We start from the raw sequence: 27,460 nt of genomic DNA on the forward strand, positions 1-27,460 counted from the left end.
AAACTTAAAAATACAAGCCTAAAGCGACTCACAACTGAGTCCATTCATGTTTGTGCAGACAGTGTTAATCCTGCATTTGATGGGGATGTTTTTTTTTTGTGTGTCCTGGCTGAAGGATCTCAGTGGACAGATGGTGTTCTTTAATCCTGTCTGTCTGTGCCCTCTACCTCCCATCCTCCACCCTTTTTTACATCTATTCATTCTGCCGTTTACATCCAGGTTCTCATTTTCAGCCTCTTCTACACACTGGAGACGAGCTCCTGCAGCTTCCCTCGTCTTCCTCGTTGCAGCAGAAAATTTGGATAAAAACAAAGATGGCTCAGTAATTCAGCATATAAATCTTTGATTCGCTTTCAGACAGACCACATTTATATTTGTATATAAAGCACAAGCCTGACCCTTCATAAACAATTCATCAGGATTACAGCAGGGATGGGAGAGGGGGAAAGGGGGAGTCCATAATCCTAGAAAAATCTGACTTTAATTCTGTTTTAATGCGTAGGAGCACCAGTGTGGCAAAAATAGGAATTTTCTGGGCATTTTTCAACAAGGCATCCGCCTAATGTTATATTAAACTAGTCTAAATTACGCATTTGTTAGTAACACCAGATAGGTTGAACAAGTATTCTAAATGTAGCAATTACGTAGGTTAACAGTAACGGCGGTCACAAATGTACTCACAAATTAAGAATATGTTTATATTAACTTCACACAAATTAAATTCTGTTTTGTTAACGAACTCGAAACCAGTGTAAATTAAATTAAAACGGTTGTAACTTTGCAGTGCAGTTGCCACTAAAAGTGCAAGCGCCAGAACAGCAGCGCATGCGATAAATCACCGCTGATTGAATCCGGGTAGGACGTGTGGGGGATGGGGAGGGGAGGTGGTGGGGGAAGTGAGCGTCAATGGTTGAAAATAAGACCGGAAGTTCCTTGGGGGTGGCATTAAAAACTATGAGCACGACCGTTGGCAAATTATTATTTTTTTCAGTTACAGTGTATACATAGTGTATACACACTATCGCGCGCTATTTTATCGCGCGCTATTTTTTGTATAGCAGTTGCAATATGGTACAAACGACGCGACACAGTTCATGTAAACCAATGCTGTCTTATTTTGAAATTTGCCACCGGAAACATGCCAATTCACGTTCGCCGTCTTGACGCGATAGCCATTCGGCAGAGAGAAAGGAGCTGGAGAGTAACGGGAACTCGGCTGCTTTGGAAATTAAATTAAAATAGAGGGAAAACGGCGACGAAAGCGGATACCCGGGACCTAAAACAGGTGAGCAGGCCTAAGTGTAGAGCTCTGTTTGTTATTTGTGCGACTCGGGGTGAGGGTGTTGCTGTTATTTTGCCGATTTAAGAAAGATGGGGAACATCATGAAAAGTATTTTGGAAGAGAGTTGAGTTGTTGGGGCGGTGCACTCCTGCAGCCCCACAGCCTCAGGATGTTTTGTTCTGCTTGTGGTTGAAGTTTGTACTGATTAATACAGCTGGTAAAACTCAAACAAAAGCTATACGAGGTAGAAAAATTCAACATATAAGTAGTGATTATAATGTAGTTTGTAAATATTCGGTGTTCAAGTATCCATTAATATTCTCCATGTGCTACAGCCTTTTAAAACAAAGTCAAGTGAACATCAAAGCCCAGCACTTGTTGCATAAGTTATGAAGCAGATTTAAGAAACATCCTGTGTGCAGCTCACCGTGGGTGACTCCTGCCAGTTACAGGGAAGATGATAAAAGGGCAATTGTCCCAAATCTAACCCACTGGCCAGATATGAAGAGGCTTTGCAGCATATTGGAGGGCTATTGAATAATGATTCCTTATAATCTGACCTTGAACAAAGCTCCTTTGTCTCCTTTCAGCCGTGCTCTTTGTCTGTGTATTATTTCAGCTGTCCTTGGATGTTTTAATGGGGGATAAACTTTTTTTTTTTTTATTCCCCTACAGAGTAAATAAATTACAGATTTTTAGGACTATATTTCACTTTAGTCCAGTGCCAATGAAAGCATGTAGGCAGGGATGTGACCCTCTAATGTTTTATAGAAATTGATATTTTTGTTTGTTCTTGCCTTGATGTATCCATCTTTTTCTTTCTTAGGCTGGTAGTATTTGCTTCCCATGTTTGGGATAATAGATGGTGAAGTCCCTAATTAAAGAAGAGGCAAAGACCAGGCTGAAGATGCTTCCCATTCTCTTCCTGGATCTACTTCTTCACAAGCTTAGCTTAGTTTAGAGCATTTTTCCTCCAGCGTCTTAATAATACCGAGACTGCAAGAGAGGAGACCAGAAACACATAAACGTTCACATCCTTTTATTGCCTCTTGTTCCTCTCCTGGCAGAGCCAGCTTAGTGAGATTTTTGGCACAGCCCCAATATTTGCTACCACATTATTGAAACCATGGCAAACATGTGCCCTTATGGCCATTTCACCCACGCCGTGGTGAGGGGCATTCCAGAGACCTTTGGAAAGAAAGCAGGGGACAGCCAGGAGAACGGGGAGGTTTCGGTGGACCTGGCCAAAGCTCAGCGTCAGTTCGGTTGCCTGACTGGAGCGTTGAGGCAGAAGGTGGGCCTGCAGCTGATCGAGATCCCCCCTGACCCCGAGCTGCCAGAAAGCTGGAAGATAGAGGATGTGGCTGTCATCCAGGGAGACACGGCGCTCATCACCAGGCCCTTCAAAGAGCAGAGACAAAGCGAGGTAATGCAGCATAGAAAAAGCCTTTCAGAGTGCACTTAATCTTCTATGTAGTATTGGGTAATGGTTTGTATGAGTACGGTATAAAAATGAACTTGACAAACATAGTATGGGCTGTTTGTAACATGGTCTCACTGATCTTTGTTGTTCCTTGTTGCTATGATCATTGGCCTTTCAGACATATCCCCCCTAGACTCCTGAAAACAATGTTTCTAAGCAACAGTGATATTGGTTGATTGATACTGGTTTTCTTTTTGGTGTTTTAGATGCTGGCAGACTTATTGGGAGTGTCCAAAGTTCCAGTTATACTTCTGTAGTTAGATCTCAGGGTTTTTCCTGGCTACGAGTCCATTCATCGGCTATTATTTTTGGCTGTTTGATAAACAAAATGTTATTTTATGACTGACTTAAAAATGCAACTTTAAGAAAAATGTTAAGAGAGAGTTTGTAGTTTTCCTAAACTACTTGGAGGTTTGCTGGAAAAAGCTTTAGGGAAAGAAACTTCTCAACAGTGATGCGGTTCAAATGGTTCCTGTCCAGTTAATAAGTGTTGACACCATTTTACAGTTTTTTTTTTTTTAATGTCCTAATGTTTTCTTAACATGTTTCTTAGAGTGGAACTTAACATGGCTCGGACAGAAAATGAATCAAAAGCCAGGAAGCAAATCAAAGAGCTGATTAATTAAAATAAATTAATAGATAAACACCCAGACCCTTTGGGTGACAGTAAATGCACAGTTCCTTTTTGGAAGTATTTTTCTTCTTTAGTTCCAGATATTATAATGTATTATCTGGTTGTAAATGGACTTTTACTTATATGGCGCCTTTTTACTCATTGAGCACTCAATGCACTTTCTTCTGTAAGTCTCATTCACCCAGACAGACACATTAATACAGCACTTTTATCTAAGCATAAGCTCTTTCTAACATTCTCACACACTCGCGCCCGAGTGAATGCATTGGAGGCAACTTGGGGTTCAGTATCTTGGCCAAGGATGCTTCAGCAAGCGGTCTGGAGGAGCCGGGGATCGATCCCACAACCTTTTCATTGGTAGACACTCAAACACATCCCAGATGTTCTACTGCTGGAACCCCGTTGTTTTGCAGTGTCGCGCGTATTGCAAAATGTGTCACCATAACATGATAAGAGAGTTGTTCTGTTGCACAGTTAATCTAAATGTAGTTTTTATTTACAATTGTGGCTTCCACAAATGATAAAAAAAAAAGCCCGAGATAACTGATCGAGAATTATTTAAATGATTTTTCAGAAATCTGGTTTTGCAACGGTTTCACTGCTTACTCCAACAGTTTCAGTTCCACTTATTCTAAGATGGCAGGAAGAGAGACCTGGATTAACAAGAGGAGGGAAACCAGCTCAGCTGTTTGAAAGAAATCTTTAAAGTTGAACAGTAAATAATCAGAATGTAAATGAATGACTAAATTATACAACAGCTGGATTTATACGCAAATGTTCTTTTATTAGACAGTTGTTGTTTTTAAGCACATTTTAAAATGCTCAGCTGACAGTCTGTTTTTTTTTTTTTGTTTTTTTAATTATTGTAGCTTCTTATTGCAAATATTAATTGCCAGTGAAACACAGAACTGATGATGTTACACGGAGACCACCTGCCTGAGCTGCTTTCTTCCAACTCTCGTACTGAGTCTAGTTTATTCCTCCCTCAGGTGGAGGCGGTGAGGAGGGTGATGTCGGAGCTCAACCTGACTGTGGTGGAGATGGACGGAGAGCAGGGCGACTCTGTAGGTGCCACGCTGGAGGGCAGCGACATCCTCTTCACGGGGAGGGAGTTCTTTGTCGGCATCTCCTCCCACACCAACCGCAGAGGGGCGGAGGTGCTGGCAGACACCTTCAGGGTAAGGGCTATAGAGGGAAGAGGGTACAGTGAGCAGGAGGAAGCTTTTTCAAACTTTCCCTAGTTTGGGGCTGCCTGTCGTGAAGGCACATGTCTGTCTCTGATTTGAGGAGTCAGGGCGGCATGCTTTTAACAGAATCTGACATTTTTGCCTCAGAGTCGTCTTTTTAAGAGGGATGTCAGTCAACACATTTTGACACGTGGCACAGCTGCATCATCCATCGAGTGTTTTGTTGCAGCCCGCTGCTGTAGTTTATCATGTCTGATGTCATTTGAACTTAAATGTTTATGACAGCTTTTCTATTTAGGGCTACTTGTAATTAAATTCAGTGTGTGGCACAGTACTGGAGGATTTAGCCCTGGCTTCTTTGTTAATTCACTCAAACTGAAGAGCAGTTAATTAAAGTATGTGAAACTTAAAAATGCAAAGGAAGACTTTAGTGTAGGGTCTTCACCAGAGATTAGATAATCCAGGTGTGTCATGCCTCTTTTATACACTAAAGGTAAATAATACCTGTGCATCCATGATTACAGCTCAAGCTGAGGGATCCTTCCACATAGCGTAGTGGGATTGATTTTTAGGTATAAAAAGGAAAAATGCATATAGAGGGAAGCCATACATCAGAGAAACTTTAAAGGTTGAGTCCTCTCTGCCTTTGGTTCACAAACCTACAGGCATTCAGACGCTGTCTCTACTTTTAAGATGAAAACTTTCCTTTGTTAATAAAGCTTATAGTTAGGCCTAGATCAAATCCTCGGGTTATGTTGCTATAGCTCAGGCTGCTGGGGGAAATTCTCATGATGCACTGAGCATGTTTTCTTCACTCCCTTTTTTTTAATTTATTTTTTTATCCTGATGCGTTTATATACAACTGCTACATCTTATTATCTTTGCCTTACAGTAAAAGTGTCTTAGTATGGACCGCTGTATGTCTGTGTATCTCCATAAAAGCCCAGCTAAGGATTATCAATACACAACTAACTAAAATATAGAGTTTATATTTTTAGCCTGCACAACAAAGATTGCCTCGGTGCCAAGATTACAGTCGGATATGAAACCCAGGTGCCAATGTGAGCAGGTGGCCATTTGCTGAATTGCATTTGGGGAATTCTTGTGTATAAACACTGATGAATGAGGTTGTTCCACTGCCCAAATAATCACAACGCTGCACAGCACAGCACAGCGTGCTCACTCGGGCTGGGCTCAAGCTGCTCATTAGTATTGACTCTTTTCAAGAACTATAGATGCACTTCTGTTTGACACGCACACATATTTTGCATATTTTGGAGTTGAATTTGCTCTTCGCTCTTCCCTTGGGTGTGGGGGTGTGGTGTGAAATGGTGTCAGCGGATGAGAGGGTTTAAGTGTTCGACTGGGGGACTGGGGAAAACCAGGAGATGATTTCATCAGTGTTGTGTTTCAGAGGAGTCACTCTGGCTCCATTTAACTTTCGTTCATAAATATCACCCTTACATATACAGTGTGTAGAGCAGAGATGGAACCACTTTATAGTGTGAGAGTAAGTTAGGAGTCGATTGGAGTCGAGGCATCAGTTACTGGGATGTGTGAAAAGCCAATCTTAATGTTATTAGTTACACCTGTGATGACAAAACAAACCTGCTTGGAAACTTCTAGAAGTTTCCAGTATGCTTGGTAACCGTTCACCCCCACATGTGTTCAGGACTTTGCCGTGTCGACTGTCCCCGTCTGTGATGGAGCCCGACTGAAAAACATCTGCTCCATGGGAGGCCCAAACACCATCATCTTCAGCAACAGTGATGGGGCCAAGAAGACACTCCGGGTATGTATGTGTGTGTTGTTTCCCAAAGGGTAATGCCTTAATAATATTGTGGCATTGTAGCAATTGAGGGAAAAGCGCATACCAAGGAGAAAACACTCCCTGTAGCTTTTATGAAAATAGGATTTTTGCCTGCTTATTTGGATTAACTCAAGACCGTATTAAAAGTCCAAAATTAGATGAAAAGGGATTATTCTGAACACACAATAACAACAACAACAACAACAGAATAAAAATATGGAGCTGGAAGTGAGCATAATATTTAACTTCAATCATTAAAGTTTTGTTTTTGTCCATTTGCTGACTGTGTTATAGAAATCCAGGTGTGACAGCCTGCCAGCTGACCCTGCACATTCATCTATTCATGCCAGTTTGTTTACACAGGCTACATAGCTTTCCATTTAGCATGTCTGTGTGCCTGTGCTGGAGACCTTATAACAAACAAGTTGGAGGCTCTGCCTAAAAGGAACAGAAATGGCTGTGAGCAACAGCTTGTGCGGCTGTATATGAGGGGTGATCAGTCTCAGTAGCTGGAAATCCCTTATCCTGGCACTACGTTTAGTCAGAAAACAAAGGATGGTGTGATTACAAACACCTGGATGTATTGCTATATCCAGCCACATTGGTAGCAGCAATGACCCACAATCCTCTGCGACAGCTGCACCTTTGAAAAGAAATCCAAGGGGCAATGAACGGCACTGCAAGATGCTATACATGATAAGGATGGCTTTCCACCTAATCAAGGAAGAAGTCTGTGAGAAATCATAATAAACAATAATAAATTTGACCTCAGTAATGACCAAAACAGCTAAAAATTACTTGACACATCAGTTTATGCCGTTATGACTCGTGTCCCTAAAACACTGAGAGGTTGATGTAAATTAGAGCTGCCATTTTCAACTTTAATTGTAAATGCACCACTTAAAAAAATTAGTCACATTTTGAAAGCACATTAGATCTCACCTGCGGGGCGTCATGCCAGATCGATATGGATTGGGTAATGTGTTGGAATGAAATTATGCCAAAAAAAAATAAAGTCAAAGTGAAAAAATTATGCGGCTAGCTAGTCTATTTTGAAATAATTTCATACCAACTCAAAATGGTACTCAGTAGTTAGTATGGCCAGACAAGGTCGGGTAAGCTTTCTAATGAAACAATGGATGGTGTCCTGGAGGATCTCCTCCTAGGGCATCACTGAGCTCCTGGTGTCTGAGGTGCAACCTGGCAGCATCAGGCCCAAACATAATGTCCCAGAGGTGTCCTGTTGGATTAGGCTCAGTGCAAGCATGATATCAATTCCTTCCTCCTCCAAGAACTTTCTGCACACTCTCGCTACATGAGGCTGGGCGTTATCGTGCACCAGGAGGAACCCAGGACCCATTGCACCAGCGTAGTCTGACAGTGTTTCCAAGGGTTTCATCCTGGTACCTGATGGCAGTCAGTGCCATTGCCAGCCGGTCTGTGCATCCCTCCCTTTTTGTTAGTCCCTGGCCAACTATGAAAGCAGTCATGCTGAATGATGTTACAGGCCGCAGAATGCTCTCCACATCTTCTCCAGACCCTTTGATGTCTGTCACATGTACTCGGGGTGAACCTGCCCATTCTCCAGAGTGCCAGGCAGGGCCCAAGTAAAGCATGCTGGGCCCTCATGCCACCCTCATGAACTCAGTGACACTGACTTTAGCCAGATGAGAACTAGTGGAAAAGAAATGAGTGACCATCCTTCATGTTTAGGGGGGTTGTCTCGTTGTTGCCTGACTAGTGCACCTTATGTTAATTACATTAACAACAGCAGCTGGAACTGATTAACAAACTCTTCATCTACTTTGACTAGATTAATATCCCAGAAGATTACATGACTTGATGAAAAGGGTTCTTTAGTTAATTTTTTTGGTGACTTTGTATTAAGCATCGTGATGATCAAGCCTTTGTGCTGGTTTTCAGTTAGTTTATTGAAATGTAAAGAGAGAAATGACAACATTTAAAATGAACCTTTTTTAAGACAAGGATTTTAAAGCATTGTGCTAAGCAGGGCCCAACATCTCTCTATGGTCAATACTGTTTTTCATTATGAGTCATAAATATATAATCTCTCCATCCTCACTTGAACTGCACACATCTGTTTATGTCATTAGTGCTGGCTTGGAGCTCGGCGACTGTGTGTAATGCTGGATGTGCGTGTTTGTCTGCAGATGATGGAACAGCTGACTGATCACCACTACGATGTGCTCACCGTCCCAGAGGAGTTGGCAGCAAACTGCATTTACATCAAAGGTCTGTCCAAACGGGACTTCCTGCTGCACCGACCAGCAGACGAATGCCCTGACAGCGTTTCTGTGAGTACCACAGAGGGTTTTTTCTTTTTCTTTTTTTTTTAAATAAACTGCACATTATTGCAGTATAATGTCATGTTCATGTATGTGCTAATAGCAATAAATAAGTTTTCCTGTAATTTGCTATTTTCATTATGTTATAGTTTGACAGATTTTTTTTTTTTTCTTCTTCTCTGGCAGTTTTTCTGGCTCTTATCTCCTTGTTGTATTAATTAGGCTACATAAACACTGAATCATATGTTCAGTAATCATAAGCATGCATGCTCATCCAACAGCTTTAAATACTGTCAGTGTGAGCTTTAAGGTCTCACGGTGCTTTACTCGGTCGCGTGAGTGCTTGCATAAACCCACAAATATTTGCTAACAGCTTCCATCGGGAGGAGTACAAATGATAGCTGGACTCAGGTTTTCAGATGTTAGCCCTCCTTTTTTCCACCGTCTCCACATAAAAGAAGCTAGGTCATCAGCTCCAGTTCCCTTTAAACAGCAGTCATTAGCTTGTGTGTTTCTGATAAGTCTGTGGGAGAATCTCAGCTTCTTTCAAGACGGAGTGAAGTAAACTTACCGCCCAAGATCAAATATTTATAACTAGTATTGCTGCAGATTCACATGTGTTTGCGCTGCACCACAGAAATACATGGCTTCTTCTTTGGTGTGATCAAAGCTTTTTATTAGTTTTATCTAAATATAAAAAGAAATGCAACAGCATTAACATCAAAGCCACACTGCATCAACAATATAATAGAAGATCTACAGATGCATTGTATCACACATCAAAATCAACCATCAGGCTCCTATAAGAAATTTGATATCTGCTCAGCTCGTGTTGTTTGTTTTGTTTTTTGTAATAAACCGTGTGCATCCGGTCCTTTGTGTGATTGGTCCTGTGTGTTAAACCTAAGTGCTTTTATGATTTATAAATCTGTCTGTTATTAGTGATTATCCCTTTTAAGGCCTAATGCATCTGTAATTCAGATGTTACCTCTGTGTCTTGTGCTGCTTCACCACCTGGAAGTCAAGTGCCTCTGTTAATCCTAAATCAGACCTAAATGTGACTGACTCGCTCTAAACTGATCATTAGACAAAAAAGGTTCTCTAAAGAAGATCTGGGATGTGAACAGATTTCTTTTTTTCACATTTCTTTACTCGTTACATTGCAGTTGAAGGTCACAGTTGTGCTTGTGGTTCCAAGAGCTGAAATGTTTTTGAGACTAGTGAAGTCGATATCCCGCTCACGGTGCCGTCTCTGACCCGTTAAATATGTAAGTAGGTGGCAGGACAGAAGCTGAGTCCAGCATAGTGAGAATAAATCAGCATTTTCAGATACTTCTGTAGTTTGTTTCAGGATTGAGGCAAATTAAATAAATCAGAAGTAAAATAATGATTGTATTTTGTGAAACTGTGTGTGCGCCACTGCTAAAAATTATATCAGGCGAGATTTAAAACCGAACTTACAATTAGAGGAGTTAATTTGAACATTTGGAAACTTTGATTTTTCACAATGAGATAAACTTCACAAAGAAAAAGCAACAAATTCCTTTAAAGACTGATAACTTGTTTTTTGCATGATTTCCCTTCAAGCAGTTTGCCCTCAAGTCAGTATTTTGCATTTAAAAAATTTCACAATGTCCAATATTGTCCACCAACCCACCCATACAACCATCTTATAATAGGATCACACAATCTTTGTAGATTATTATCTTTGTACACCAGATTAAAAAACAGCTTCATTCTTAAAGAACACTCCCACAACCTTCAATTTAATCTGAGATGCACATCTGTGCATTTTTGTGATGGCTGGTGTTTTATTGGAATCACTAATTGTTTTCAGTAGAACACTGTGCAACCGGGCCAAGTCATATTGTCCTGAAATGATGTCACTTGTTAGTGTGTATATGCACCTGGCTGCTTTCACAGCTGAAGATGAGCATGCAGCTTGGCTGAGGGGTCAGTTCATCAGCTGTCACTGCTGCCATCAGCTTGACCAGGAGAGATGCATGTGCTGGTTCTGCACAGGCCTACAAAAAAGTTCCACTTGCATCAAGTGTAACAGGTAAATTTGTAAGCAGCATCAGGTCACATGCTGCTGGAATTGTACACTGTACAAATCACATCAAGAAATGTGAATGTTATCCAGACAACGTGGAAACTCATCGGGGGGAAATGGAAAATAACGCTAGCGTGGCAATAAATCATTAGATGAGTTTGATAAATCAACATTACCATTAGAAATGTAACAAAATTGAAGTTGCTTTTTAATTTTTTTTTTTTAGAGTTTTGGTCTCTAAAGAAAAGGGAAACATCAAAACTGTCATGTAGACTCTTAATCGCTGACACTCATGAGTCAGATCTGGTGTTCTAACTTCCAGCCAGTGAAGCAAATTTTCCTTCCTCCTTTCCTTTCAGTTTTCCCTGCAGTGTAGTCTGTAACAACTAGCTCAGGTCTGAATGACTGAACTGTTTCCTCTCTCTCTGCAGGCCTTCCAGAAGCTCCAGGACTACACCCTCCTGCCGACAGCCTGCAGCGAGGCCTCCAAGCTGGGAGCGTCTCTGTCCTCACTCTGCCTCCTTGTCAACAGAAAGCATACATATTTCTGAAAACACGCCCACGCCACTCAGCATTTATCTGCAGGTGTTCGCAGTGGTGGGGGTAGTGATACTAATGTGCAGTATTTTGAGACAGAACCAGCCACCTAATTTACTGCACCACTACCCCCTCTGCTGAACAAACAGCGCTGCACAATGTCCTTAAATCTACTCATGAAACCACTAGATGAAGCTGTAGTTTTGCACTGTTCCAACTCTTTCACAGTTCACCAAAGTAAAACAGTAACCCCACAGGAAAGAGTCTTCACTGCAAGTTTCATTCTGTATATATGCAGATGTTCATTACGTTTTTAGACCAAAGTGTGAAGGAAAAGCCAAAGGCAACAATCAGCCCAACATTTTTTTAACTTTTCTCACCAAATTGATGTAATCTAGATCCAGTAAAGGGGCATTACGTCTGCTTTCCAGAAATCTGATGTCTCTTAACATTACTGCTTGTGATAGTCCCCTTTAAATGTTTTCTTGGCTAACCTAAGACTTGGTGCCCACATTTACTACAGTGTACAGCTTTCATATCCACATTTCAGTACTTGGGTATTAACTGTTTTTAAATTGCAGACCATCTGTAGCTGCTAGGTGATGATTCAGATTTGATTTAGCTTTGCAGTGTATGAATTTGTCCCAAGTGTAGAAATATTAAAATCCAGCTTCTAACTTTTAGTGATACTTTTATTCCTGTGTAATTCAACTGCCAGTTCTTTAGGTACATCCGGCTAAAATAAATGTAAATCCAGTCTTTTCATTTATTTTCTACTTGTCCAATTCAGAATCTCAGTGGGGCAGCAGCCTATCCCAGCTGTTAGCGAAACCTTGGATTGATCACCAGTCTATCGCAGGGAGAGTACAGACGTGCAACCCCACATTCACACCTAGGACCAATTATGGGAGACTTGCAGAAAACAAACGCATGCATTGAAAGACACCAGCTAATCAATGGTATCAAATCTGGCACCTTTTGGGGAGGCTACAGTGCTGACCAACTGTGCCACTATAACTGAACAGTACTTTTGAGCCAGTAAAACAGTAGCTATCAGCAGTGCCACCCATCCAAAATTAAAATATTACAGCTTGATTAAGGGAAAAGTTGTCACAGCACTAACCAATAAGATAATTTTACCTTGTAGTTTAACTCAGAACTCCAGCTTTCCATCACAGAATCAAAGGCTTGTGTATGTGATGTCCAATAAAACACTCAAACTCAACAGAAATTTCTTGATTTATTTGTTTTGTTAGAAAGTGAACATGTTTAACGGTTGGACTTGGCAACTCTCTCCAACTCGTCCTTCTTCTTGATGGCATAAGAGTTAGATGAACCCTGCAAAGAGAGAGAAACTTAAGTTTAACACGCCTCACAACAGTTTCTCATATGTGTCAGCTCTGATCACTAAAAAGGTTCCAACATAATTGGCAGGATGTAATCAGAGTCCACTAAGTCTGTTACCTTAGCTGCATTGATCAGCTCATCAGCCAGGCACTCAGCGATGGTCTTGATGTTCCTGAAAGCAGCTTCTCTTGCTCCCGTGCACAGCAGCCAGATGGCCTGCAAGACGAGACGGAGCACACGTTAGTGAGGTGAAACGGGTTAAACTCCAGAGACATGACCACAGGCCAGCAGTGAAATGTATCTGAGTTGGTGATTGGCTGGGCCACGACAGACTACAGCCAATGAATAAGCAAAGACTTTTAATCTACGAGCACTCTAGCACACCAAGACAACAGAAAATGTCCAGGCGTGACTCTAGCCTCGTTTAACACATCAAATACATGAAAAAACAGTGAACCTTTTCTAATTTATTTTCATGCTAAAACTGATGAAGATGGTGTTGGACAAAGAGGTTTTTCAGCATGGAAGCATTTTTTTGGTACTTCTGTCCTTTTTGACAGAAGGACACTGGCACTGATGATAATCAAGTATTTATTTACTTACACTGGAGAGGCTATTAATGAAATTGTTAAAAATAAGACTGCCACAATCTAAGAGACTAACTGCCTTTACTGTATTCTATATGCCCAACAAGGTGAGAAAAGACTGAACCTCGCAATTTCTAACGATCACTAATAGGAGGGGTTAAAATGTTCAGCTAAGTGAAGCCAAACTGAACTTCTCAGTTTAGCTTCGCTTCATATTTTCTGTTTTGATCTTTCCGCTTGAGAACCACTCTTGTATGCAGACCTGACAGTAATAAAGGTCATGTGCAAACCAGGAAAAAAACTGAACATGCATCAAACTTTACATGTCCTAAAAGATGCATTAAAGTCATCTAGTCACATGATTAGACATCAACAATTACGTGGAGGTAGAAAAAAAATTGTGCGTTTGTTACCTGGTTGACTCTGCGGAGGGGTGACACGTCAACAGCCTGCCTCCTGACGGTACCAGCACGACCAATACGGGTGGAGTCCTCACGGGGTCCACTGTTGATGATGGCATTGACCAGGACCTGCAGGGGGTTCTGGGAACAAAGAGGTTAAGAAGATAATTTTTTTAAAATCAATCCATAACATGTAGTGACAGATCCATTAGTCTGGACACCATCTGAAAGCTGACACAATCTGCTGTTAATCCTTGTGTTTGCTCCCAATTTTCTTACTCAAAGTTTAAAGCCAATATCACATTTACCCTTAAATATGCAGATTAATTCTGGACCCTTGTCTGCTTGGCAACAACCACTGCAAAACTCACTAAAAATAATAAACAATCCAGCAACTGTCTAAAAAAAATGTTTTCAATGCTGAAATACTGTCTTAAAACCCAGATGGAATTCAAATTTGAAACATTTTCTCAGCACGCCATGTCTAAATTAAGTTATTTATATTTTAGTTATTATTGAAAACTGCTCATACCACAGTAAGATCCTGTTCTCTGTAATTTTCAATAGTGTTTTTCATCGCATAAGGAACCATTTATTTTCTGTAGTTATAATTAAGAATCTCTTTAACAGTGACACATACTATAGCAGTGCTATGAAAGTACCTCTCCAGTCAGCAGGTGGATGATCTCGAAGGCGTGCTTGACAATGCGAACGGTCATCAGCTTCTTGCCGTTGTTGCGGCCGTGCATCATCATGGAGTTGGTCAGACGCTCCACGATGGGGCACTGAGCCTTGCGGAAACGCTTGGCGGCATAACGTCCTCCAGAGTGTGGCAGGTACTTGGCGTACTTCTCTTTCACAGCAATATAATCCTGCAGCGAAGAATGACATCTTTAAGCATCATTTTCTGTTTTAAGTTGAAAAACAGCATCGTTAAAGGCAGATATTGTGTCTGAGCCGGTGATTGACTGGGCCACATTAGACTACAGCCAATGAATAAGCAAAGACTTTTCCTCTGCGAGCACTGTAGCACACCTGGACAACAGGTGAGTGTCCAGGCGTGACTCTAGCCTCGCTTAACAGCACAACAGTGAATCTTTCACACTGCCGCTCACCTGCAGGGAGATGTCGTTGATCTGGACATCATCGGTGCTCCACTTGCCGAAGAGCTTGATCTCTGGGGTCTCAGCCACAGCGGGGGCAGTCTCCCAATCGGTCACTGAGGAAACACCACAACATTACTGGCACATTGTTTTAAAAATTATAATTTCAGGACTATAAATGACAAATATGTCTTTCCCCCCCCAACATTTACACGTAAGAGTTTGGGTTTGTGAAGGTGGACCTTACTGCAAATCTGTGGCCTCTCTATTACATTTCTATGTGACATAAGTCTTATAAATGGAACTTTATTTAACGAATTTGTGTATAATGAATGAAAACTACTGTAGCTTGACTGAGCTGCTACTCAATGTTACGTTCAAACAAAGTGACGTTAGCTTTCCAGCAAAAAGCAGAAAACCCCACGATTTGACACTTTAATAGGAAGCACATTTATTCATATTAATAGGAGATTGAGTAACTGTTTGGTCAGATTTAGCGAAGCAATGACAGTCACAAGTACAGCGAGGCCGGAGATGAAGCCTGCATCACGCTAACACTAGCAAACTTGCGCCACAGCGGATTCTATGCTTACAAACGTCTATAAACGGGCGTAGGTGCGCGTTTAAATTCAGCATCAGTTAATTAGTAGGGAAGAAATTAAGTTTAATATAGACATATTTTGTGAATTAGTGTCCTGAATTTGACATCTATCGGAGCCGCTACTCAACGTGCAGAATCCACATGTGCTACAGAGCTAGTCGCATGCTAACGCTCAGCGCTGTTGTGCTGGTACGGAAACATTCGGAGGGAATAAAAACGCCATTTCGACTAAACTGAAGTTTTCTGTACGAATTTCCAGGACAATGGAAATCCACAGTGATTTTGGATACGCGTCCGTCCCTTTTTCACGATTTATGAAGCAAGTAAAAAGTAAAATTTTCACTCACTTGTGTCTGCCGTTCTGTACCACACTTCTCTGAGACGGAAAAGGGCCTTTTCGGGGCGCCGTGTACAGATATCCGGTCCGGCGTTTGGCTGCTTCCGGCGTACAAAAGCTTATGGGAAACGTAGTCTTTTTTTTTATGTCATTATACATTAATAAAGCTGCTGCTGGCCTTTTAACTTTCACAATTGCTGTAAAAACAAGCAGTTATATTACATCATATTTAATATTATTTAGTTTTAGTTATTTTTCTGTTTAAAAATATGTTTTAAATTAATTTTGATTGATTCAGTCGTGTACTCTAGAATATTCTTCAGCTAGTGATCACTACATTTATATTTTGTATTTTGCTCAGTAAAATGGCAAATTATATATATATATATATATGTATGTATGTGTGTGTGTGCGTGAGTGAGTGTACGTAAGGCAAAAATACATTTTGTAGTCTTAACAAACTGGAAAAGTCCGTATTTGATATGACCACCTTTATTCTTCATCTCAGCCTGAAGCCCTTTTAGACAAGCTTTCTTGTCATTTCTTTAAGTAGTCTTCAGGAATATTTCTCCAGGTTTTTTGAAGGCTCTTCTTTGGAAAACAAAGGCAGCAACGCCTTTGTTTTCTGTCAGGAGAATCCCACAATGTTTCAATGTTGAGGTCCAAACTCTGGGGAGGCCAGTCCATGACTGATAATGTTCCACTGTGTGTGTTGTTGTTGTTTTTTGTTTTTTTTAACAAGTATGCTTTTAATGCACTGGCAGTTTTTTTGGGGATCATTGACATGCTGAAAAATGAAGCTCTTGACAATCAGATGGACAATCAAAATTTGACCATACTGTTCTGTATTCATATTCAATCAATTTTGACAAGATTCCCAATACCACTGTCTGAAAAGCAGCCCGAGACCATGACAGAGCCTCCACTGGCTTTACACTTTGCTTTAAACACTCATTGCAGTACCTCTCCCCTGACCTCCATACAGATAACAATTTGAACCCAAAAGAAATCTAAATTGTTTTTTTTTTACTGACTCATCTGTTATGTGCGAGAATAACAGTGGTTCATCCAGTAAATTTTGCGCATTTTTGTGCTTGAATAACTCACAGGTCAGGATTAAGCAGCTTAACAAAAAACAAACAAAAACATTCATCTGGAAATGATCAGGTACAAGGACTGGATTGCAAATGAGTCAAAAAGCAGCCGATGTCCAAAGAAAAACTCTGCAAGTCCTTCAGAAAGCCTGGAGAACTATTGTTCAAGAGCCTTTAAAAAATTACAATAAAGTCTGGGTCCTTGGAAGCAAAATGTACAGAAAAAAATCATCTGGTTCACAAGACCAGTTTTGGCTTTATTTATGTGTGTTGTTAACTGACAGGACAAAGCACAAACACAAACAATGCTCAAAACCGTCTTTTATTGAAGACCTGACAGCATTTGACACCTGTTCATTTATAACACAAACACGGTAGAAACAGCTCTGGCTTTGCACGAGCATACATGAACAACAGATGCAATAACATTAACATAGTAGCTTGAACACAGATAAAACCATCCCTATCTCAACAACATCCCTTCTCTTTACAATGTGCAATTCATCCTTAACCATTAAGTTTCTTTTCTGTTTTATCTTTCAAATACACGCTCCGCTTTTTGTCCTTTTGAGAAATATAAGAACGACAAGTATAAATTAAAAGTATTACAAATGAATCCCTTAAACAACAGAAAAGAAGGAACATGAAGGTTGCTAAAAGGCCTGAGATATCTAAATGTGATGGGAGGTTCGGTGGACCAGTAAACACTAACATATCACAGCCACTCTCTAGTCTTATTATGCCCAATGCCACCCCTCCCTATCATTGTTTTTAGCACCGTCACTAAAGGCAGTGTGTTGTAGCACTTTGGTAATGGGCATGAAATACTGAGGCATGTAGGGGGGAAAAATTAAGGCTTCATCTACAAAAGCGATGGAGTAAAGCTCCAAAGCACTGCATGATAGTTACAATAAACTGATGATAAGATCGGAGGCTCACTCTGAATTAGACACCGGGGTTAAAGATGGGGGAATGAAAAACATATAAATGACTCAACGCGAGACGAGCGGGGCAGTAAGTCTCAACATGTAGACGACTTAACGTCGCTCAGGCACTGTCGTGTTTGTGTGGCGGCTTTGAGGTATGTTTGATGGAGCAGACGCACACTGTCTGATACACTGCATGCTTTTAAAGTGATAAACTAATATTTTTATTCAAATAAAAAGGGGCATGCCGCCAACTTTGCTGATACAGCAACACTGGTGAGCTCAGCTGGACAACTACAGCTCACTTACCTCAAAGCCCGCATTAAAACTGGAGGTTTGCCATGAAACAGGCAGGAAGAACGTAACAACAAACTGGACTCACACTTGTAAATAAAATTCAACATATCCTTAATCCTCTGCTACGATGACTGCTTGCACTCTTGTCCCTTGCAATGGTACAATGAAAAATTGTTGGAGTGCTCCTTTAAAGTCAGAAAAGCAGCTAAAACCCCTTCTGACAGCCATCAGCAAACAGGCAGCGATGTGCTGGATTTCTCCAAAAGCACCAATGTGGGTTTTTTAAAATAAATACGTGAAGGAGAAGTGTAACATTTTGGGAAATGTGCTTTTTTTCCCCTTTATGAATCAAGCCTTGGTCGAGATAATGCTACAGGTTAGATTATGGTAAAGGTTTCTCCAGAAAATCTCATCCTTTCAAGCAGTTTGAAAAGATGTATGGAAATCCCTGATCCCTGTACTGATACAACCCACCCAAACAAGAACAAGACGTGCACGACAAGCCGAAACTACACCGCAGACAGTATAAAACATGGACGTATCTCCAGGGTTGGATAAATTAATTCAGTTCTGAAGGTTTTATTGTTTAAAAATGTTAGTTTTTATTAGTTTCAATCTATGTAGACATCCACAGTCTCAGTAAACATGTCCGTCCATCATCATGTCCTCTATTTTTTTAATTCGTTTTAGTTCATTTTATTTTATTAATATGTAGTTTTAATTTTTAGTTTAGTTTTAGTTATAACAACCTTAGAAACGTACATCTTTCATACCATCTACGTATGACGGTGAGGGCCGGACTCACGTTGTTCGCAAAGGTGACATCAGTGGGAATAAATGGAGAGCGTTAGCTCAACATAGCAGCTGAAAGCCACTAGCCTGGATCTGTGTTATCATTAAAAATGAATTAATGAATTGCATTAAATCTGCCTACCAGCACTCTTAAGCCCACTGAATAACATGTTAAATGTTTTTTTGTTAATGCACCCAAAAATCTAATTGTGATGGTGATATTTTTGGGGTTTTAAAATGCTGGCAACATTATGTTGGTAGCTGGACTCCAGGAAATATCTGCAGATTAACCATTCCTCCAAATGTTTCTTACATTTATAGAGTACATATTATTTATTAAAGCAATCTGCAGTGTGATACTTTCTACTCTCCTTAACCTCATTTTTATTTTGTATTCTGTTTTTTGTTTTTTTTAAATCACTGTCTATGTGTGAAATCTCACAGCATAAGGTCCTCAGTAGGCACCTGTGATACTTTTACCACTTTTACTTTAGCTATGTTGTTTAATTATTGCAGACTGAACTATTTTGTACTCTTTATTATGCTATTATAAAACAAAATTTGAATACAAATCAACAAAGTATCCATCTATCAATCTGTCAATCATGACTGTAGCCTTCCTGCAGTACCTTCTTAGCCCACTAGTAGTCGCCACTAATAGTTGCCAATGTCATTTTACACTTACTTTATTCAGACAAATAAAATAAACAAGTTAGTGAGTGAAGTTAAAAGTGCTGGTTTTGTCCTTGTCACACACAAGCAGGCTAGATGTTTCCCTTTATTTCCATTATTTGTGCAAAGCTAAGCTAACCTGCTTCTGGTATAGCCTAACATGTACTGTACACATAAAAGAGAGAGAGGTAACAAAATTTTTCCCCTAATGTTAAACTTTCTCCTTAAATGTTAAATAAGATGAAAATGAAAGACGGTTTAAAATAAATCCTGACATCACCAAATGATCTTTCACAGCTGTAATCCCCCCAAAATATCAGCTCATGTCCTACAGAAGACACTATAACCGAGGCTGTAGAGGTCGACCGTTTTTGTGTGTTTTTCTGTGTGTCCGTCTGCATGTGTGTGCTGTGAAGAGGTTTTGTGCTACACCAGCCACTTCTCCATGCATGTGTGGAACACGGTCTTGTTGGAGTGCCACCAGATGTGCTGAACGCCGGGAACAGAGCAGAGGATCAGATCTCCGCGAGCCGCCAGCGTCTTCAGCCCGAAAACATCTCTCAAGTACAGCTGGAAAAAGAAAACACAGCACAAGGGAGTCATTAATAAATCTACCGCCTCAGATTTTTGGTGGGGTTGTGCATGTATTTTTCTATTCTTTAGAAACAAAGCACATGCCTTGCTCTGGGAGGAGCACCTCCATAAATGAGACATAGATAAAAGATGGCTCTGCTTTATGACAAACCCATTAACGTGTCAAAGACATCAGAACAAAGATCTTTTTTTGTTTTGTTTTGTTTTTGTGTTAAACTGAAAAACATTTTAGTTTCTCATGATTTATTCTGGTAAGAATCATGGTTTCTCCTTTTTATAATTTATATATTTATTCATCATTAGATCTCTGCCACAGTATGTCTTTCTCCTGTCTTCTTCCCCTCATCCCAGCTGGTCACGGTTCCTAAGCCTGATTTTACCAAAAGTTTCTTCCTCTTAAAAGGGAGTTTTTCCTTCCCACTGTTGCCAAGTGCTCGCTTATTGTCTGATTGTTGGGCGCCCTTAGAGGACTGTTATTGTGAATTAGTGTTATATAACTTATTTAGAATTGAATTAAATGACCTAAAAACAGATAGAAATAAATGAAAAAATGTATTCTGACTTTCACTCACATCTTGGTGCTGCATTTCAACAACCGTCTCGTTGTCGTCATAAAATCCAAACTGGCTGTAAAGACATGAAAGCAGTGTGTTAGCATCACATGAGAGTCATCAGATCATCCACAGTTACACGAAGCAAGATGTCATTGACAGCTGTGACCACAAAGAATAAACTGAAATCCCTTTAAAGCAGAAAATATGATGCAGCCTTGTTTGATCTAAAGTCTTATTTTAATTATTTTAGCACCACAATGAGTTTAAATATATTATTTTTGTAAAATTTCGATCTAAATTCATTTGTTGCAACTTTCACAAAGTCCAAAAATCTTTTTAAAGATATCCATGTGTGTGAGATTTCAGGGAAATAAAATCAGAGGATGCTGTTACCTCGACTGCCAGGGCGTGATGACTCCATCGTCCGGTCCTCCAATCAGTACCAGCTTTTTGATTTTGAGGAAGTTCTTCTTCCATTCTGCAGATGGCAAATAAAACACACCTCATAGCTACTGTGCACTTTATCTGAGTCATTTTGATATAAGTAATTACTCGTTACACTGAGTAATTTTTGATAAGGGTTGTTGTTGATTGTTCTTTTTCTGACCTGTTGAATTTGGGTTGGGTCTCTCACTGTTGAGCAAAGCCAGATAATCACTGCTGTTGACATAGAGGTCTCTGTGGTGGGGGTCTGCAGACAGGTGAAAAGCAAACACAATATCAAACTGCTCGTTTATGATTTTAAAGTCCGAAAAGGCAGGAAAAAAAAGAAATTTGACGACTTCAAAATCCGTGAGAAAAAAGTAATCCTGGAGTCTCACCGTTCCAATAGTTGCAGATGGATATCATCTGACCTAATGCGGTGTAACACAAGTGGTAGAGGTTTGACTTCACAAACTGAGGGAAGAGGTACTTTAAGTAGTCTGTGTCTGAGGGGAAAGAAAGAGGAGCGAGAATGATGACCAAGTCAGAGAATAAATCAGTCCACAGCACGATAAAGTATTTCTGCAGTCTTTCTCTTCACATTGCTTCACAGCTTTCTGCTAACTGTGTCAGTCTGCTGACTGATGCTGGAAATAGCTGCGAGCTCTGGCTTGTCACCAGAGCAGCAAGAGTGATATGAAGCAGTAAGGCTTTGAGCTAAAATTCTCTTAAAAAAAACAATAACTTATAAAAACAGGTCCAACAACATCAGTCTTACTAACTCATTGTTGGGTTTTTACTCCCTAATTTACGATTTTGCTGATAATTATCAGGCAGCTTCTCATCGTGAGATCATGAGAGTTTTCATTTTACAGCTGTCAGATATTGACACTGGTTCACTAACAGGGTATTAGTAGATTCTCAACAGAGAAATACTGATTGCATTTAAAACACGCTGCTGAACTAAGCTCTCCATGTTGGACCCACCTCCGTACTGCCCGGCTTGAGGTGAGGACAGGGAGATGAAGGAGTGGACGTTGTGGTCAGACAGAGTGGAGAGGATCCCTCTGCAAACCAGACCGCCTGTAAGAACATCAATAAAGACACATGTTTGTGTAGCTTTTCAGAGAGCAAGTCCACCTTCCAACCTTCTCATTGAATGTTATATAACCCACTTAGATAAAAAAGTGCCTCACAGAGCAGTGACAGACAGATAACTGGTCAGCTGACTGTGCGTATGTCAATTTCCCAGTGCTCAAAGGTCTTATATCCAGTTATTTTGATTGCAAACTCCATTTTTGATCATTAATTCGTCAAACAAACCTGAAGAGAGTTAGCAACCCACCTCAATTTTTTTTGACAGGCTAATTCAAATCAGGAAGTCAAAATCTCTTTGCAAATCAACACATCTGTTTAGCAGAGAAACATCTGTTCTCTCGTATTAACACATGTTTTAACCTTGTATCATTGTGACGTTTTAAATTCTAACAACACCTTTATTGTCGTTTATTGTGCATTTCACTGCATCCAGTAAGTTATTTTTAGTCTGTTTTATTTCACTTTGTTGAATTTATTGAGCCATTTTACTTTATAGAGACACTCTATTGTGTTACAGTCAGCTTTTTGCATCAGGTTCTGTACTTTATTTAGAATTTTAGTTTAAATATGTTTACATAAGCTCCTTTTGAGGACTTTATTTAAGCTAACTTGAATGTTGTGACCATTTGTGCTAGAGTCAAAATTTAAACAGTTTCAGAAAGAAGAGGAGATGGTTTTACAGGGATATTTGGTGCATCGCAGTAGCACAAAGCAATAATAAGGTGCTGCTGTCTGAACACAGGCAGAAATAAATTAACTCTTCACTGGTCTGATGAAGAGCAGCTTTTCCTCTGTAGAAATGTGAAAATTGAAAATAAATCAATATTAATAATTTAGTTAATAAATAAAGTTTGAAGTTGAGCTTTTTGATTTTTCAGTTCTTGGGGTGAAATCTTGTGTGATATCAGGTTTTACTCCTGTCCACAGTTTTTGTTTTCGCAACCGGTTTATTTGAAATATTCAACGCATTGCACAGTTTGGATTTAGAACCCGTCTCACCAATAAAATCCAATAATCACATTTTTCTGACACAAATCTTAACATTGTGGTTAACCAGACAGAGCTTCTACCAGTGAAACTCCGTCTGGTGTCCAGAGATTCTTTAAAGATCTGATCTCCTATCCCGATCCTCCATTTGCCACCAGCCAGGAGTTTTTTCCATCGTCTGTGATTTCTCAGTGAACATCTGATTAGGCTCAATTGTCTTGGTGGATGTGTTTCGGTTGAAGTCTGGAGAACCCGTCTTCCCAGTTAGTCCACCAGGTTATGCGTGTTATTTCTAGCGTCAATTAGTTTTAATGAGCGTGGATTGGCTTATCCTATTCAGACACGGAGGGGGCTCGCCCAGGGCAGGTTGCACAACCATTCACACCCATATTCACACCTATGGGCTATTTTGACTCACCAGTTAACCTGACATGCATCTCATTGTACTGTAGAGTGAAATTCAAACTCGAGCTAGCAGTACATTAGTCAGTGTGGCGCTAAGACTTTGTGTCATTTTGTCATTTCCTCTCACAAAGATGCTCAAGTTCTGAAATACTCGAACGAGGTGTAGAAGCTACTTTTGGCTCGTCACAGCAGGTAGGCCCACATGTTTGAGACACTTTTCCTTACACAATCCCAAAGAAATGCGCGTCTCCTCCCAGGATCGAATGTGTAAACCACTACACCACTGAGCCACTCATGCGACGGTGACAAGTAAACATTCCACAATCAAGATAATGCTTTTCTCATAAAGACAAACTATTTTATCAAGAAGCACACAGAGTAAGTCCATGTTTTTTTCTTTTTGGTGTGCTCTCTTTTCACAGAAACATGCTGAGTGAAGAGAATCTTGTTTGCATTACTTGTTCCTCGGGGGGGAAATTTACATTGAAATACAATATGGCGTTGCGTGGTAGGAATTTCCAGCAGCTGACTGAAGCAGAAATCCTAAAGCAAACAGATCATTAAACACTCTTCCTGAAAATAAACCTTCACAGCTAATAGTGTCGCTCTGATATCTCCCTCAGCGAGATTGCCAGAGAAACCATGGACACATAACTGCAATTTGCACTCGCTCACCTTGAGAGTAGCAGATAAAGTGGACCCCATCTGCTGCGTTTTGCATTATTGGGTAGATAGCTGCCTTGAATCCCTCCACCTGTTTCCACATGGGCTCCAGGCTCGCGCCCCTGTCAAACAGGTCGATGACGGTCACGTTCGTCCCTGGATGAGACTGCAGAAGGAGATGGTTTCGCATCATTTAACAGGAAAAACTCACAGGAAGCACAGCGTCTAAGCGATTTGTCATATTATAGCATTGAACAGCTACAAGAATCAGCAACGTGCCCTCAGTAACTTCAGATGCCGGTGCTGTCAGTTATCCTTGAGGATGTTTAAGCTTCTGAATCACTGAACTGCAAATTAACTAAAGCAGAAAAAACAAGGCCTCAGATCCGCTTTTGGTATTTTAAGCCAACCACAAAGGTCTCTTCTGTGGTTTCCAGAAAAAATAAATAAAGAGGAACCTAATGTTGGTTTTAACCTCTTAAACCTCTCCTGACATGTCCACAGAAACTCCAGAAATATCAACACACAAGTCACATCAGCCAGGTATGGAAGCTTGTTCCTGACACAGAAAACAAAAAAAATCATTTTTATCTCAAAATCTAAACTTCAAACTTCTCAGAAAATAACTCAAAATTGAGAAAATTATTTGAAAATCAGTTGAAATTTTGAGATAACTAGATAACACTTTTTTTCTGAGGCAGAAACAAGCATACATAGCCAGATCATCTGGTGAGAGTTTGACAGTTTCTATAGGTGTGTGTGTGTGTGTGTGTGTGTGTGTGTGTGTGTGTGTGTGTGTGTGTGTGTGTGAGGAGGTTGTAGTAGAAGATTAGTAGTAATTAATCACTTTATCATTGTGAGTACTGAGAGACTTCAAGGTGCTTTAGTGTATCTATTATAAAGAACATTATTTTTCTTCTACACTCGCAGTCCAGAACAGGTTTATTTCAGTTAACTAGACCTCAATAATTAAAACTAAGCATGAGAAATTTAACAGAAACAAAAATACAATTTGGTAAAGTAACTGACAGGATATTATGCACTTACAAAAAGTCGCTAAAATAAAGCAGAACGCTTTAGTCTTTGTCATTTTCTCCCCATCTGTGAGCAAAGCCAGCCTGAGGAGACTGTTTTTAACATATTTAATCTTACCCCAGACATATGCAATAAAAATTACAGGAAAACCAAACACAGCTCTGGAAAGTAACTCAATGATAGTAATAATACAGTAATAATACAACTCTGATCGGTGTTATATTACAGCACAATAACTTCTCTATAATGAGCCCGTTAATTGTATGATTGCTGCTTTATTTCTACATCAACAAAGCAGAAAGTACTTCATATTAAATCACTAAATAATGTATTACCCTTACCATAAAGCTCGCTAACAGCAGATGCATATTGCACGGTCCACGTTTTGCTGATAAACATGTGGTGATATAACCTGTAAGGCCTGCAGGATTTACTGTAAAATACACCTTAACTATCCCCTGAATCAGCCTCTCCGTTAGCCCCGACACTCACCTCGTTAATGAACCGCTGTAAGTTTATAAAATCCCCTGAGCTGTCGAACAAACCGTGCACGATGATCACCGGCTTGTACCCGACCACCGAAGCCCAGAGACACGCACCGAGCAGCGGCCACAGCAGCCCGGCTGCCCCGCTGCTGCTTCTCCTCCTCCTCATCCTCAAGCTGGCACAACCGAAACCCTCCATCACAACTTAAAGTAATAAAGGCGAGAAAAGGTGTTGTAAAAAAATAAAAGCATTAAACTGTTGGGTTTTTGCTAATGTGGCATTATTCTGGGTCCAGTTGTGCTCCTTTAGACGATGCTGTTTCACGGCCAGCGCTTCTCCGTGAGAGTGCTCAAAACACTCCAGGAAAAGCAGAAACACTCCACAGCTGGTCCCTGCTTTTTGTTTTCGTTTGTTCCGGTTTTAAATTACAGGTGAAGCGGCCGCTACTGGCGTCATTTCCTGCTTCCGCTCGTCCAATCAGCGGGAAGCAGAGCGCTGCCCCACAGGGTCACGCGCAGATACAACATAAACAGTTAGACTGTTACACCGTGACGCGAGTATGTAACATAACAAGCTTTGTTTACTCTTTAATGTGCAGCTTTAACAGTGTCTCTCTGATTTTGATCAAATTCATTTAATGCTGGGCTGTGCAACTCAAATATTTTAATGCTTTTAACACAGTGTATTTATTTGTTGCTGCCAATAATGTTATAATAAAATGCAAATACGGTCTTCTGCTCCTTGTCAGCCATCAGGTTAGTTAGCCAGCAGCTGCTTGTACGCCTAGAACTCAAGGTCCCACAGGACCTCAGCCCTGTTGTTTTCAACCACCTTGGTGGTGTTTCCCATCAGGGAATTCTAGTCAGTATATGGACAGATGTTCCTGTACGCTGCCCCAGCCACCTGGTTGTGCCTCTCAACTTACACGGGTCCAATTGCGTCTAACCTTCTGCAACTATATGTTTGATAGTCTCCAGGGCACCTTACCAGTCTTTAGCTTGACCCCTGCCTCTATGGATCTGGTGCTCAAGGGTTGTTCATGCGCTGTCCCTTAGATTGGTGGACAGAAGGCCATGCTATCTATCTCAGACACCGTCTGCCTTTATAAATATTGTAACATTATTTTAAAAAAAAAGTGACAGGGAAAACAAGTTTTAAATAAGTTTTATTTTTTAAATAATGTTTTATAAGCATTTCACTAAAAAAGTTTAATACATTTTGTCAACTTTTTTGTTTTATTTTTACAGAAACTTACAAAGTTTCAAAAACCCGAACCAAATAAGAACTTTGGTAGTTAATACGAAGCTAAAACTGGGAAAATGTTTCACTTTATGTAACTATAAAACTACTGATCATGAGAGCCATAATAATATGATGTAAGCAGTTCCCTCTTTCAATGGTGTTTGCTCCTTTGGTGCATACGCCGTTGTAAACTGAAATTACAATTTTACTGTTGCATTCCTCTGACAGTCAGTCAAGCTGCAGTTTACAGGCATGTTTATTCAGTCTGACCTTTGAACTTTGACATAAATCTCAGTCACAACATAAGCATAAATAGAAATAGATAACAAAGAGGAATAATCTGGATGTTAGGCCACACATACAGCTTCATCTTCAGTGCTGCTTGACAGACTCTAATGCAGTGTGGAGGGACGATGACCAGTTCTCATACACCTCTCCACAAAGCCAGTCCAAATCCTCAAAAAGTGCTCAGCTGGATTAAGAGCTGGTGACTCAGATCATTTTCATACTCTTCAACCCATTCA

General features: G+C 40.3%; 3 protein-coding genes and 2 non-coding genes across 5 annotated transcripts; 1 reads left to right on the plus strand and 4 right to left on the minus strand.

The window, feature by feature from the left end:
* The first annotated feature begins 876 nt into the window (after positions 1-876).
* ddah2 (DDAH family member 2, ADMA-independent) lies at positions 877-11,975 on the plus strand. The gene is made up of 6 exons (XM_085445667.1): positions 877-1,285; positions 2,109-2,708; positions 4,389-4,577; positions 6,259-6,378; positions 8,568-8,711; positions 11,187-11,975. The coding sequence occupies exons 2-6, from the start codon at positions 2,409-2,411 to the stop codon at positions 11,304-11,306; spliced, it is 873 nt and encodes a 290-aa protein (XP_085301793.1). The 5' UTR covers positions 877-1,285; positions 2,109-2,408; the 3' UTR covers positions 11,307-11,975.
* Positions 11,976-12,513: 538 nt separating this feature from the next.
* rps5 (ribosomal protein S5) lies at positions 12,514-15,772 on the minus strand. The gene is made up of 6 exons (XM_085445668.1): positions 15,679-15,772; positions 14,743-14,846; positions 14,290-14,499; positions 13,640-13,768; positions 12,757-12,855; positions 12,514-12,630 (listed from the first exon to the last, which is right to left on the minus strand). Coding segments are annotated over exons 1-6 (612 nt in total). The 5' UTR covers positions 15,680-15,772; the 3' UTR covers positions 12,514-12,561.
* On the minus strand, positions 12,933-13,064 carry LOC146682811 (small nucleolar RNA SNORA3/SNORA45 family). The gene has a single exon (XR_014917781.1). It is a non-coding gene; the product is annotated as a small nucleolar RNA SNORA3/SNORA45 family (small nucleolar RNA).
* Positions 14,572-14,704, minus strand: LOC146682812 (small nucleolar RNA SNORA3/SNORA45 family). The gene has a single exon (XR_014917782.1). It is a non-coding gene; the product is annotated as a small nucleolar RNA SNORA3/SNORA45 family (small nucleolar RNA).
* A 1,293-nt stretch (positions 15,773-17,065) lies between the features above and the next one.
* Positions 17,066-26,184, minus strand: ppt2b (palmitoyl-protein thioesterase 2b). The gene is made up of 8 exons (XM_085446366.1): positions 25,701-26,184; positions 24,186-24,339; positions 22,008-22,103; positions 21,419-21,526; positions 21,205-21,288; positions 20,991-21,075; positions 20,616-20,670; positions 17,066-20,019 (listed from the first exon to the last, which is right to left on the minus strand). The coding sequence occupies exons 1-8, from the start codon at positions 25,890-25,892 to the stop codon at positions 19,876-19,878; spliced, it is 918 nt and encodes a 305-aa protein (XP_085302492.1). The 5' UTR covers positions 25,893-26,184; the 3' UTR covers positions 17,066-19,875.
* Positions 26,185-27,460: the final 1,276 nt, after the last annotated feature.

The sequence above is a fragment of the Copadichromis virginalis genome, linkage group LG22, assembly GCF_057382275.1.
Source record: "Copadichromis virginalis isolate Kocher_CV1m ecotype Utaka linkage group LG22, C_Virginalis_male_GT1.1, whole genome shotgun sequence".
NCBI classification, from domain to species: domain Eukaryota; kingdom Metazoa; phylum Chordata; class Actinopteri; order Cichliformes; family Cichlidae; genus Copadichromis; species Copadichromis virginalis.